Source organism: Meleagris gallopavo, chromosome 4 (assembly GCF_905368555.1).
Source record: "Meleagris gallopavo chromosome 4, MGAL_WU_HG_1.1, whole genome shotgun sequence".
Lineage (NCBI taxonomy): Eukaryota > Metazoa > Chordata > Aves > Galliformes > Phasianidae > Meleagris > Meleagris gallopavo.
The window spans coordinates 34,125,641-34,139,367 of NC_139407.1; the positions used below are offsets into that span (position 1 = coordinate 34,125,641).

At 34.3% G+C, this 13,727-nt stretch overlaps 1 protein-coding gene across 6 annotated transcripts in view; it reads left to right on the forward strand.

The window, feature by feature from the left end:
- PRDM5 (PR/SET domain 5) overlaps positions 1 to 13,727 on the forward strand; it is an 88,994-nt gene that overhangs the window by 31,993 nt on the left and 43,274 nt on the right. For 4 of the 6 annotated variants that reach the window (XM_085222821.1, XM_085222817.1, XM_085222822.1 and 1 more), the window contains exons 5-10: positions 606 to 780; positions 1,866 to 1,958; positions 2,220 to 2,341; positions 5,994 to 6,073; positions 12,161 to 12,245; positions 13,530 to 13,687. In XM_085222821.1, the coding sequence (XP_085078947.1) occupies positions 606 to 780; positions 1,866 to 1,958; positions 2,220 to 2,341; positions 5,994 to 6,073; positions 12,161 to 12,245; positions 13,530 to 13,687 (713 nt within the window). The remainder of the gene's footprint in view (positions 1 to 605; positions 781 to 1,865; positions 1,959 to 2,219; positions 2,342 to 5,993; positions 6,074 to 12,160; positions 12,246 to 13,529; positions 13,688 to 13,727) is intronic. The other 2 variants (XM_085222820.1, XM_085222819.1) reach the window with 2 other exon arrangements.

The following is a 13,727-nucleotide window of genomic DNA, read 5'->3' on the forward strand; positions in this document are numbered from 1 at the left end:
ATTCCAAGCTATATAGGTCTGTACTCTGTATTTGCTCACAAAAATTGTGGGAGAGGATGTGAGACAATTCCCTGTAAGGAAAAGTTTGTTTAATGTGACGTCTCTTTCTTTTCTTTAAACACAATTTGCTTATAATAGATTTGTCTTGCATCCTGGTTCAAAGTGAATCTAGAATAACTAACTCAGAAAAGTATGTCTGCATTGTATCTAAGCAGTCTACAGAGATGGTGGTCTCTGCCCCTCCCAGAGCCTGCATAACAGAAGGAGAATTATATGGTATTAGACTTTTATTTTGTAATATGAAGAAGTCTTTAAACAACTGCTGAAGTGAATAAGGTTGCACAGGTAAACCTGTGGTCAAAATCTTTACTGTTGTCAGATGCCTTAAGCAGGAAAGAGCATAATTTGCTTAAGTATTAGCATTAAATGCTTATCCTTTTTTTTTTTTTTTTTCCTGACATTTTGTTTTTTCAGTCAATTGAAAGACATAGTCTCTCGTGAATTTCATGATGCTGTTGTGCATATTCAGTTTCCATAAAGGAGTATCTCTTAACATAACCAAAATATTCTTGAAAGTATTACTGTTTTCTCCTCCAATCATTCAGATCCCCTCACTTGTAAAGAGGACCATGCATGCCCAAACTGTGAGTCAAGTTTTGCAAGCCAGGAGATTCTAGCTGAACATCTTCAGACATTACACCAAAAACCTAGTGAGGAAAAGGAATTTAAGTGCCGAAACTGTGGAAAGAAGTTCCCTGTTAAACAAGCTCTACAAAGACAGTGAGTAGAAACAAGAATGTTTTTCAGAGTTCCTTTTCATTCAATCATTTATTTCCCTTGGCTTAATCACAACAATTTTTATGCCTTTGTATTTGTATCCTCAGTCTTCTAATACATTCCTAATATGTTAGTTTCTTGTATTTGTTGAAGACTTCAATTTGAATCAAAAAATGTCAGTACTTTTTAATATTTTCAAATTATACACTGTAAGCCCAGTTAAAGCTACTGATTGGTGCAAAGCCCTTGATCTCCATCTCAAGCGTGTTATTTAATAGTGTAGGAGGTCTGTTATAGCTGAAATTGCCATTACTGAATTAGAATGAGATTTAGAAAAAAATGAATGATATTCTAAAAAGAAATAGAAAGGAAAAGCTATACTTTATTTTGATTTAATTAAATATTTGGATGAAAAAAAAGAAACATAGAAGATAGCAGATAGATAGTCTGACATTATGCTTTTGTACAAAAATATAACCATTTTTTTCTTTTCTTGTTTATGTATATAAATTTGCTTGCATTTAAATAGTTACGTTACTTTTTATTATACATTTAATTATAGTAGTACACTGGATGTCCAAATATCTTGTTATCAGTAATACATTTAATCTAACTCATGTCAGAAAGAGACTCATATTGCATTGTGTATTATAAGACTTTTTCTTATGTCTGAATAGCAATGTTTGTTAAACTGGTAGTTCTTTATGAGCTCTATGTTCCTTCATGGAAATAGATGAAAAAAACATAGTAGAGAAATATTTAAGTTATCTAAGAGATTATTAAATATTTTTTTATTGAATATAGACATGTTTCGCACAGTCCAAAGTGGGAGTTGGATTTGCATTGTATAGCTGGTTAAATAAATCTTTACATTATGCAGAGTAAAATTTCTCAGGATACAGCAATAGGACCCCAACTCTTGGTGTTCATGCATTTGATTAGTCCCCCTAAATTCCAGAATACCTCTCATGTTGCATTGGTTATTCACATACCGAAATGTTTGTATTTTGATCTATTGCTACTTCAATTCTGTGTAAGTTGTAAAATGGTCCCCTTATTTTTATTTTTTATTTTTTATTTTTCTTTAGTGTACTTCAGTGCACAGAGAATATCAATCCAGGAGACTCTTCAAGAAGTTTTCAGTGTTCTGTTTGCAATACTTCCTTCAGCTCAGAATCGAGGTTTTGTGTCCGAGTTACTGGACTGCTGTCATACCATTGCTGGCCCTCCTTTGCATGTTAGCTTTCAAGCTTATTAGTGTATGTGAATCCTAACAATGAAAGAAGTCAAATGCTTTCATTCTTATTTGCTGTAAGTAATGCATGAGGTGGCCTTGGAACTCTGCAGTGCAGCATGTCTAAAGCTCAGAGTACTTACTATATGTCTGATTTCTGCATATATTGCTTCATGTGTTGTTTTTATTTGCTGGTTATCCCATATAGTTATGAACAGCACAAGGAGGCATGCAGAGGAGATGCCAGATTCATATGCAAGGCAGATAGCTGCGGGAAGAGGTTCAAGAGTAAGGATGCCCTGAAAAAACATAAAGAAAATGTTCATAGTGGTAAGAAAGAATTTAATGTTTCTTTGGGAAAAAAAATAAAAACCAAAGAAGTTCTAACGTGTTGCTGGCCTTGAATGTACAAATCCAAGTCACCATTGTCTTTGGTTTCTTTTTTAATGGATTCATTTGTATCAAAAAGAAAATTAAGTAGTAACTAATTGCATAAGTATTCCTTCTCCCCCAGGGAGAAATTACTGTATACCAGATGAATCATTAGTTTGCTGCAGGAAAAGTAAGGGTATCTGGGTAAGTTTGAACTAGACATATGTCAGATGAAGCAAAACATCTCAGTAGTGAGGAAAATCAAAATCACTGGTACAAATGGCTACAGGAAGCTGTGAGTTCTTGATCTTTTGGTATTTTCAGGACACAGTGGGATGTCTTTCTGGAAGACATGCTTCACAAATTATTAGACTTGATGAGGATATTGCAGGAAATTCTATAGCCTCTGCTGTACAAAAAGCCAAATCAGGCAATCGGTTAGTCCCTCTAGGCCCTAGCTGTTTTATAACTGTGCACTGTGAATCAATAGTTTTCAATCAAACATCAGTCTGTTTCCATGAAAGGGCAAAATGCTTCTCTCAGGTCCACAATGCAGATCTCAGCTGTCATTCTGCTCTCTCTGCACGTCCCCTCCCAGTGTCACTGGCAGATTAGTATGTGTGGGGACAGCTGAATACCACAGTGTGAAGAAAACAGTCTTTACTTGATGAGAACACTGAGATGCTTTGTAAGATTTTCATTACATGAAGTTTCTTTCTTCTGCCAAATGCTTACAGTGTACAGAAGCCCTTCCATAACAATTTTTATAGAAGTTTATCTACTTTTTTTTTAATTTATTGTTGTCAATAACATTTTTTTTTCAGCTGTGAGTGTTATGTTCAGGCTCAACTTTGGTTAGTTATATACAGGTATACAAATCCCACAATTACTCTCTTGTATGATCAGTCCAGGCATGACTGAGGTTAGGCCCCTGGAGGATATTTTAGTTCCACCTATATAGTGAGCAGAGCTTTTATTTTACCATTTGGGAGTCATAGAAATCACAACTGGTGTCAATATAGGAGGGAAAATAGCCTACTATTGTTGAGGGAGATTTCTAGTATTCCTTCACGCCTTGCAAAACCTGGAAGCAAGGGAAAATAGAACCGCTACATATGTAGTTCATTATGCAAAGCTATGAACAGAGACATAGATATTCATTATCACCTTCCTCTTCTGATTGCTCTTGTAAGTTAAGGTATTAAGTTGCTGTATTTATATGCGTATCAGCATATGCCAATACTTAAATTTTACAATAGCAAATATAGTTATGAGATGAAGTACTTATGTAATACTATGAGTCGAAGTGTTGAACTGATTGACATGGTATAATGAAGTGAGAAGCATACTTTGTATTATATTTTCACAGTCTCCTCACTACGCATAGGCAGCTTTACTCATGACTATTTCTCTTTCACTCCTCTGATCCATTGTGGTAGTATGACCTGAGCTGGTCATACTGAGTTTACATTCAAAGTCTTTGAAATCCTATATGTTCTTAAAGCCTGCTATTAGATTCTTTCATTTCTTTGTACAAATATTTGTTGGAAATAAAATTCTTTATTTGGAAATAAAACTGTGGGCAGTAAAATAGTCTAGTAATGAATAACATTCTATCCAAATTCCTCCATTAACACCAGGCTATGATATATCAAGATGAAATACGTAACCTTTATTTTCCAGTTTAGCTGCTTTAATTTTAATCTTATCTATCATCAACAGAACGGAAACATGAAGACTGAGACACGTTTTGCTAGTCTCAGAGGACTAAGAAATGCTAATGTTTCTAGTTACAGTCCCCATGGGCCATTTGAGATTGAGATTAGAAGTAATTTCAACATATTTTAGCAAAATGTTATGTGCATATTTGCACTGAATTTTCAAAAAGTAGTTCTATTTTAACAACATAAATAATAAATATGTCTTGTTAGCAGTGTTATTTGAAAGTCTGTACTTTTGCATGAGAAATTACTTTTCCTGAAGTGGTATAAAATGTTCTTTTTAGACTTGCAGTGTTTACATTCATGCACACTGTTGGCATCAATGGATAGAAAAAATACGTTAGGAAGATATGTTATAGTTTCAGTTAGACAAAAGATCTTGTTTTTACCTCTCATGTTAGTAAACCAAAGGAGTAATTTATCTGCTTGTATTGTGTACCAACTAAGCAGATGTAGTTAACTATGACGTCATTGTTCTTAAGTGAACCCAGGAAGAAGAGTTCCTTTATTCAGGGGCAATTCCTGGTGTCCTGGATGATTTATCCTTTGGCCATTTCAGCAAAAATAAGTGATTTCATTTTGATTGCATATGTAAGCAGAAATTTGGTGCACACACTGCTCTGCAGCCACAGACTGCTGGTGTTCTTGCCTCATTTACTTAATACACAAAAGTTTTGAGTGACCCACATGCATCTTGAGGTGAGGGCTTTCATGACCATTTTTACTAACCATCTTTAATTGACTGTTTTGTTTGTATGTAGGCTTTAATATGTAGTCTAGAGCAGTACAGTGATCTTATAGAGCTGTTTTTTAGTACTAAAATAGATGGGGAGAGAGATTATAATTATTTATTAAAACTTACTATTTTGGAAGAGAAGACAAAAATAAGGCAAAGCTTAATGTTTTCTTTCTGAAAATTCCTCTCAAGAAATAAAGTGGAAAAGCAAATCATATCATATCATATTAATTCTTTAGGACAGCAAGATTAGGAAAGATACACAATGCTAAGAGTCTGAAAAGTAGAGCTGGAAGCCATCAATGATTTTGATTAGGATCCAGTTCCTCTGTGCTTGAATAAACAATGCTTGCCTTTCTTTGGTTCTGAGTTCATTCTTTTTAGTATTCAATGCAGTTTGAACATTTTTTCATATAAGCTATGAAATATCTTACATGAACATATAATTATAAACAAATAATTAGGTTTGTGGTGTCTTTACCTTGTAATAAAATAACTTTGTAGGTTACTAATATAAAATTTAAATAATAGAGAAACCCAATTAAATGCTCTGTCAATTTTTAAAGCAACTGTGAAAAAGGAAGGAAAATATATTTAGTACCACTTGTAGTTTGAACTGTGATTTATATTACAAACTACATTTGAATTCATGATCTGGTACTAATACAGATTTCCTATTTTGTTCAGTTAAACGCCATCAATATATGTTATTTTATTCAGTGGCAATCTTAATGCTTTTTGAATAAAGAAAATTGGGAAATAGTTGTTTGGAATTTTTTTTTTTTTTTTTTTTTAATCATTGTTGCACTAACTCCTTTCAGGAACATTTCTATTAAAATTTAGTATACAGTTCTTGAAGATACTAGTTGTATTGACTTCTGGAAGGATACAGCTCTCCAGTTCTAAAGTGAATTGTTCTTAGTTGTGAATTGTGCTCTTCATTCTGCATACTGATCTACATTCCATTAGTAACTGACTAGTTGGACACCCACAGAGAACTTCTGATACTGAATACTTTCAAGATGGGGTACAAATGTAAAGATCTTATGTCAGTGAAATGACCCATGAAAAGTCACAAGCTCAGTAGAAATATTTAGGTTCTTTCTTAGCACTTCCTTTTTAAGATGTTGGTGGTATTTTGTTTCTGTTTCAGGAAATTCTAGGAAAAAGCTGACGTGTTCAGTGTGCAATAAGAAATGTTCCTCAACAACAAATCTCCAAGAGCATCGAAAGGTCAGTAAGATGAAGGCTAACCCACAGCAGGCTTTGACTTCCCTGAGATGTAATACCGTGGTGCTTAGGTCACTTGTAAGATGCTGTAATGCAAACCTTTGGCTGGTATCTGTCATGGTTACAAAATCAATGTGTTTTGTGGTGAGTATTTATTTTTGTAATCACAGTTGGTTACATCAAAAGTCTTCCTAGTGTTGTAGTGCATCTTTTACCAAATACAAAAATGTTTGTGCTTTTATCTTCTGTAGTTTTCAACATAAAGTCAAATGTGAACGCTGTTCTTTAACACTAATCTAAATGTAAATGTATGTTATATAACTATGTGATATACACATAGGCCTTAAAATAGGTTTGTGAGCCTTCAGTTTTTGTGCAAAATGCGTTCAGTCTTTCTTATTACCTTCTGACACAACAGTAAGGTTATTATTTGTAATTTAGTTATGAGGTAGTTAAAAAAAAAAAAAAAGTGCTTCCTCAAAAAAAAAAAAATTGCAGTGGCTTTTTGTTTTGTGTATTACTTGATCAGGAGGAGTTAACAGTTTTAAAAGCATCAATTGGAAATAAGGGAGTTCATTGGAAATGCAGATGGTCTAAGAATATGAGATTCTGAATCCATTATATCCAAAGGAAGTCCATGCAAGATTAATTTGATAAATCGCTAAAACCCAGGAGATCCTGTTTTTACAAAAGCTGCATTTTACTGTTTATCAGATTAACTGTGAGTCTTTAATAATGCCCTGGGTACAACCTGAGTCCATTGAGGATATAGGTTATATCAATTAAAATATGTTGTTGCACGGGAAATGATGGGGCCTCTCCTTTTTTTCTTTAATTTCTCTATTTATTTATTTATGTACTTCCCTTTTCCTTCTGCCCCTTTAATTGTGTTAACGTGCCTTGCATTTCTTGGCTAACAGGACTTCAATTTGTTCCTCCCCATACCAAACTGTGATATGCCACGCCACTCATAATTACAGATTTTATATGTCATTGTGCCTTTTGATGGCCTCTGAGAATGTAAAATATCATGGGCAATGTGTTCATTTTATGAAAAGATTTACTTTGGTTCTGCATAGTGCAGGTACTAGCACACAAGCTTCTAGCTTCTCTTTTAAGACATCCAGAAAATAGATATTACAGTTTCACACATTTATATCACATAGTGAAGGAAACTGCATGTAGGACTCATACCTTCTGTTGTTTGAACTACTTTGCTTTTGTATGAAGTATGTGTTATCAAAGATAGTTAGGTAAGAAAACAATAAGTGAAATGGAGAGGAAACACTTTTTTCACCCAATTTCCTCTCAATATAGAGAAATAAAAATAGGAAGTAGGTAAAATATAACAGAAAATAAGTCTGAACAACTGACAGTTCTGACAGTCACAGAGAAAGACAAAAAGGATGACTGGAGGGGAGATTGAGATCAATTCACTCTGTGAAGACTTGGTCAGTCAATTCTGTAGCTTTCATGTCATTGTTGATTTAAACTTATTTTAGCTTTGTGTGATTTGCCATTTTAGCTTTGTGTGATTTGCCATTTGTTTCTGCCTTAAATGTCTAAAGATAAGCCCAATCTTAGCCATTCAAAGTTAAACTTTAGTGTCATCTTCAGTCTGTTAGTCTTACCGTTTTGTTTTCCAGACTTTTGATTGTGCCACACTAATCTTTGGTGGCATCACTTTTTCTTTTTCTTTTTCTTTTAAATCACAATGCATTCAATGAAATGTCAGGCTGAAAGAGATCCTAGAAAGGTTTTGTACCCTTTCTGCTCTGATGAAAAATTTACCACATATGTTGGTATCTTTTTGAATTCTGACTTGCATCCTATGTGCCATGAACAAGAATGAAATGTGTCAAGTGTTTGGTTTCTTTTTTTTTTTTTTTTTTTCAGATAACCTTCTTAAATCTTCTTTGATACAAATTGATTTAATAACTCTTTCTCTCAGAGAATGCCAAGAAACAAGAAAAACTCGACACTGTCATCTTTGTAACAGATTAACATACTGTAAAATTCTTATGAACACCCTTTGTCTTTTCTGGACTATACAAACACAAGTATCTCAACCTTTCTTCATGCAACTGTTCTTCTGATCTATTTAGTTTTTGTAAGTATTCTCATCTTCTGCCCAAAGGAGTTGTGATGCTTAGTTGAACCCTTATAATCCCAGGTAGAGGGGAATGATTGTCTTGAGGTCATCCCTACAAAGAACATGTCTATTAATACATCTTAAAATGGAATTGCTTTTTGAACAGCAGAATCAAACTTTTTTCATATTTTGTTGGGAATTCACTATTATTCTCTTTAAGAGTGCTAGGTAAACTCATTATGTATGGCTTTCATTTCTTTGATTTCTCCAGCCAGACATTTGAGTGTATTAGAGCTTCATTCAGAGCATAGAAATAAATAGTTTTGGACTCTTACCTTGAGTTAGTGGTTACTGTCCTACCTAGAACGGTCTCACATCATCTTTTTTACTTCATATATGTTTTCCAAAACTACGTATGCTACTACAGCACTCATCCTGCATGATGCTTGCAAATCTTTAACAACACTTATTATATCAATCCACCAATATTACTGCTTGTTGAGGTCATCTTTGTCTTCTTATTTTTCTTTCAGTCTATATCTACTTGTTCTCTTTTGTATTGTCCTCCAATTGAAAAGTGGTGACCTTCTACCTGATATTTATTTTAGTTCATGATTTGGACTGCTAAATTACATAATAATATAAAAAAAAAAGAAAAAAGAAAAAAAAATTAATCCCAGCAACATTTGACTCAGCAAATGTACTTCAGGAAGTTATAGTACACTGAGTAATGGAAGTGTTGTAAAACAAATGCCTATGTGAGATGCGGAATTGTACTTGACTGCTAACACTTCTTTCTGCTATTTCATTTTTGTATTTCTTAGTAGACTTAGAAGAATTTATAAGATTCCATTAACAGATGTGCTGTGGTGTGGTGTCTGGGAGATAAAGTGAGAGAAACAAGAAAAAGCCACTAATTTGTTCTAAGAGATTATATGAAAAAAACACCAAACCTTGATTCCTTCTTAACTTAGTGCTCTTTCTGTCTTACAGAGAGGGATTTCCTGCAAAAGTGTGCCATGGAAAGTTGCACCTAAACATTCTCTGTGATTTTCTTTTTCATGCCTTTTTTTTCTGTCTTTCTTCACCTGGCAGTTCCATGTGTCTCTCCATTATTTTTTCTATCCTTTTTTATATGAACACCAGCCAATGCACTGTTTTTACTGTGCAGTCTTTGCTATGATCACTATAAAGTCACAGAAATGTAGTGAAAATCAAATGTCAAATACTACTTTAAAAATGTTGAATTGTGGAGTAATTTCAGTTGAATGCAATATGCTGGTATCTTTTGCTCTTTTAAAACTCTGTTTTCCAGTGCAGAGTCTTATCCAGTTCTTGGATTGGTAGACTGAAATTCAAACTAGTTTTTGGAAACGTTTATCATGGGTGACTTGTACCTTAAAAGTTTTACTCCAGTTTCTTCCCCAAAGCTCCTTTGAATGACCTTTTGCTTTTCAGTAGACCTTGTGAAAAGTTTAAAGTTTAAAGTTGTTGGTCTTGTTAATGAAGGCATATATTTTTCTGAGTACACATGAATTTTGTTCCCATGCTTGCTAGTTCCTGTAGCACCTAGCAAGCTGTTGTCTGAAGAGGCAGCTCTTCAAAGCTCTGTGAAACAATTTGTAAGGATGTTCTGAGTGTAATGAAACTGATGTTTACGGTGATAGCTGTTACAGTCCCCTAATGGGAGTAATTTTGTAATACTAATAAATCTTTGTGCAATCACTTGTCTATGATATTACAGGCTGACTCAATTTGCATAGTGTACTCATAAATACTTTACTTCACAAGTTTTCTTAATGAAAATTTGGTTGAATATTTTTATTCGTAACAATATTTGCTGTATTTATTTTATATTATCTTTTACTGTTTTACTATGTATTTGAGTAGTTTTCTAAATAATTGATTGAAGAATGACAGCTGTAGATATATGCTTGATAAATACAGCTGTTTAATGCATATGCACACCAGACTGTGCCTGATTTCTGAAGAATTGATTAGAGTACTAGCTGTAGAATATATATTTGATAGCTCTAGCTATTTAATGTGCGCACACAAGCCTCTGTCTGAACACAGATATATTCAGTGCGGCTATTTGAAAAACAGTGGTCATAAATTGAAATCAGACAGCTTGATAGAAGTACAGCACAACCTTAGGTTCTGATGTGTTAAATAATAGATTTTAGAGTGCCTTACAAGTCATTTCGAATAACACCAAAACACTATTGTGCTATTAACACTTGCTCAGCTGAAACCAGGAGACTCTAGCAGGATTCTGATAGTACTTGATTGCAGAGTTAGCGTAAGCTTCAGTCAACAATCTGAGTCAAAATTGAGATAATTTTGGAAAAGTTAGAATAGTGGACTGCATATATCAGGGAAATTAACCTGTAATGCGGGTGGATAAACAGGGTATTTCAAATACTGATTGTTATTTGAGCTTACCATCTGGTTCTGGGTAAGTATTTGGTTGAACACTGCTGACCAAGGTATGCAAGTTTGTAGAGATTGTAGGAAACGGCAAAATTTGCTTGTTAGAGCAAATTTTTTAATAAACTAATGTTATGTTAGCATATAACACAAGAGGTTCTTATGGAGAATTTCGTTGGTTTTTTTTGTTTGTTTGTTTTAAGTGGAAGTCATTACTGTGCTGTCTGCAAATGTTTTTTCCCTTCAGATGTTGTGTTGAAGCTTTAATGTTTGTTATTTTTAGCTGCTAGATTCTTCTACAGAAAGTTTAGAGATATCCAAAAGTGCTTCATGAAATGTGATCTCTGCCAGGAAGTTTTGCTGTCTAAGACTGCAGTTGTGAAAAGCTAAAATGTATGTTCAGTTGCACTGTGACTAGATTAAGGTGAGGCTGCTGAAAGGAAGTGTAATGCAGAGGGGAGAGTGAATTGTCATCTGAATACTTGGAGAACTGGTGTATATCTTGTGATTTTGGTAAACAAAAGCACAGGTTTAATTTTTATTTAGTTGAGTATCAGAGATTGCAGCTCTCAACTGCAGCTTCTAACTTTTTACCAGCACTTACTCCTTGATGACAGTATGTGCTGTGATGTTGAAAATCCTGCTCAGGCTTACTATGTTTACAATTTAAGAATGACTGCTACCCCTCCACTGTCTTGCCTCCAAAGCTCATCAGACAAACAGTATCACCTTTTGCCTCAACCTGGAAAGAGTTTGGTGTTGTAAAGAGTGCTGCAGGAGTTGCCTCAGCTCCCCCAGATTAAATAAGAAAAAGAGTAAAATCATTTATTTTGCCTGTGTGATTACTTTAGGTTTTTTTTGTTTGGTTGGTTTGTTTTTGTTTTTCCTTAAAGAGCTTGATTTTTTGCCATGTTCTTGAGCAGACAGCACATCTTGCCAACAAAAAGGGTAGATGATTGCTAGCTATGTCTGTGTATATCCTTTGTGCATGCATTATGTGTACATGTTATGGAAGTGGAAATGCACTGTGCTGAGTGAATCTAAGACCTGTTAAATTCTCAACAGAAGTGTCCCTAAGAGATTTGATGAAGTGCAGTCATTTTTAAACCACACTTGTATTTAATCAGATTTCTACAAGTAGAGATAAGTCGTAATAGAGTTTGATTGTACTGGTATTTCAAAATTATGGTAGTTATTAAGTAGTTATTGTGTTATTTTTACTTATGTTTAGTTTATTAGAAGGAAATGTTCTGAAAAGATATTCTGCATCTGTTGTTTTATTCCTTCACCTTAATGATATTTTAAATGGATCCAATATTGTGATTTTGCATAACCTTTGTTTCTGAATATTGTTTCAGGGATTTTTTTGTTCCTGGTTCTGAATATTAGTTTTGAGAGATTTTGTTCCTTAGGGGACTAACAAAGGGAAAATCACAGAATATCCCTGTGTATTAATATAACTAGTGAATTAGAAATAGTCACAGTCTGTTGGAGAACTTAGATGTATGTAAGATATGTGATCTTGTTTGAGACAGGTATTTAATTATCATTAAACACTCATTTTGCAGGTTCATGAGACCTTTGAGTGTCAGGAATGTGACAAGAGATTTATTTCAGCTAACCAGCTAAAACGCCATATGATAACTCATTCAGGTAACATATTAAAATGACACAAACCTATGTACGTGTGGGTGATATATTTAGCATATTTTCAGTTTTACATTAATCACTTAGAAATAGAACGTTTGGTGAATTCTGTGTTGTCCTGGGCTGTTCAAGCAAATCTCATGTTCCAAGGAAAACATCTAAGTTACTGTTTGTAAGCCTTTCAAAATTCCAAGTGTAATACTGTATACTTTCTTCTATTGCTGCTTTGTCAAGCTTCTGCTTCATGCTATCTGGGGTAGGTGATTTCAGTTACCTGGGATGGGGAAAAAATTGTTGCTTGGCTTATAGAGGTGGTGAAGAACTGGTGAGTGGGATTTTACGTTAAAAAAAAAAAGAGGATGGGAGCTGGGTTATGCTGTCCGCCAAGAGATCTGTGATAAAAGCGATGCGTATATATATATGTGGGCTCATGTGCACAGAATTATCATTCAGAGGAAAATGGATCATTCCCCACACCATTTCATAGATGACACAAGTGCTTCATTAGCCTGTCCTCCTCTGCCAGAACAGATCACTGTGAGCAGGGAGTTCCTTGTCCATAAGCTTGGCAGCAGGACACAAACTGGCTCTGCCAGAATTTCTGATCACTGCAAATCTAGTGTTTCTATTTCTTTCACCAGTGATTAGAAACATCAGCTGACACAATGGAAACACAGGCATTGTTCTCTCATACATTAACATTTAAAAATGCAGGTTTTTGCAACTGTACAGGCTTGTAAATAAACTTTTTTTTTTTTTTTTTTTGTATCAGTCCACACCAAAAGCTCATTTCTCATAACATAATCTATATTCCAGGGCTCTTAGCTTGCTTTTGACACTTTCAGATGAGCGTTAAGTTGCAGTCACCAGTTGAAACACAAAGGCTTTTTGCATAGCAACTTTTAGTTTTGGAAGCTAATATGTATTAATTGTTAATTAAGTTTTAAAACATTTAAAAACTGTCATGCCCTCCTTCACATTTCTAATCTGGAAACACTGTTTTCCTCTTTGAAGTCATTCTCTTTTGATTTAAGCTAATTAATCAGAATTTAGTTTTAGCAATGATTATTGCAAAGAATGTGCCAATTTCTTGAGATACACCATGGCTCATCTTTTGTGAAGTGACTTAACTGTCTAACATAAAGGGCATTAGATGTCTTTCTAATTGGTTTAATCTTAATTGGGTTGACTTAATTGCAGAAATCTCTCTGAGGAGATGACTGTCTCTGCCTTTCATCTTCTCCCCCTGTATAAACAGGAGATTAAATGCCCCCCACTCATTTTCTGCAGAAAAACGCCCCTACACCTGCGAGGTTTGCAATAAGTCCTTCAAACGACTTGATCAAGTGACTGCACACAAAATAATACACAGTGAAGATAAACCTTATAAATGCAAGCTTTGTGGAAAGGGATTTGCCCACAGAAATGTTTACAAGAATCACAAGAAGGTAAAGCACTCTGCTGTTGTTGTTTACAGATCTGCTAGCC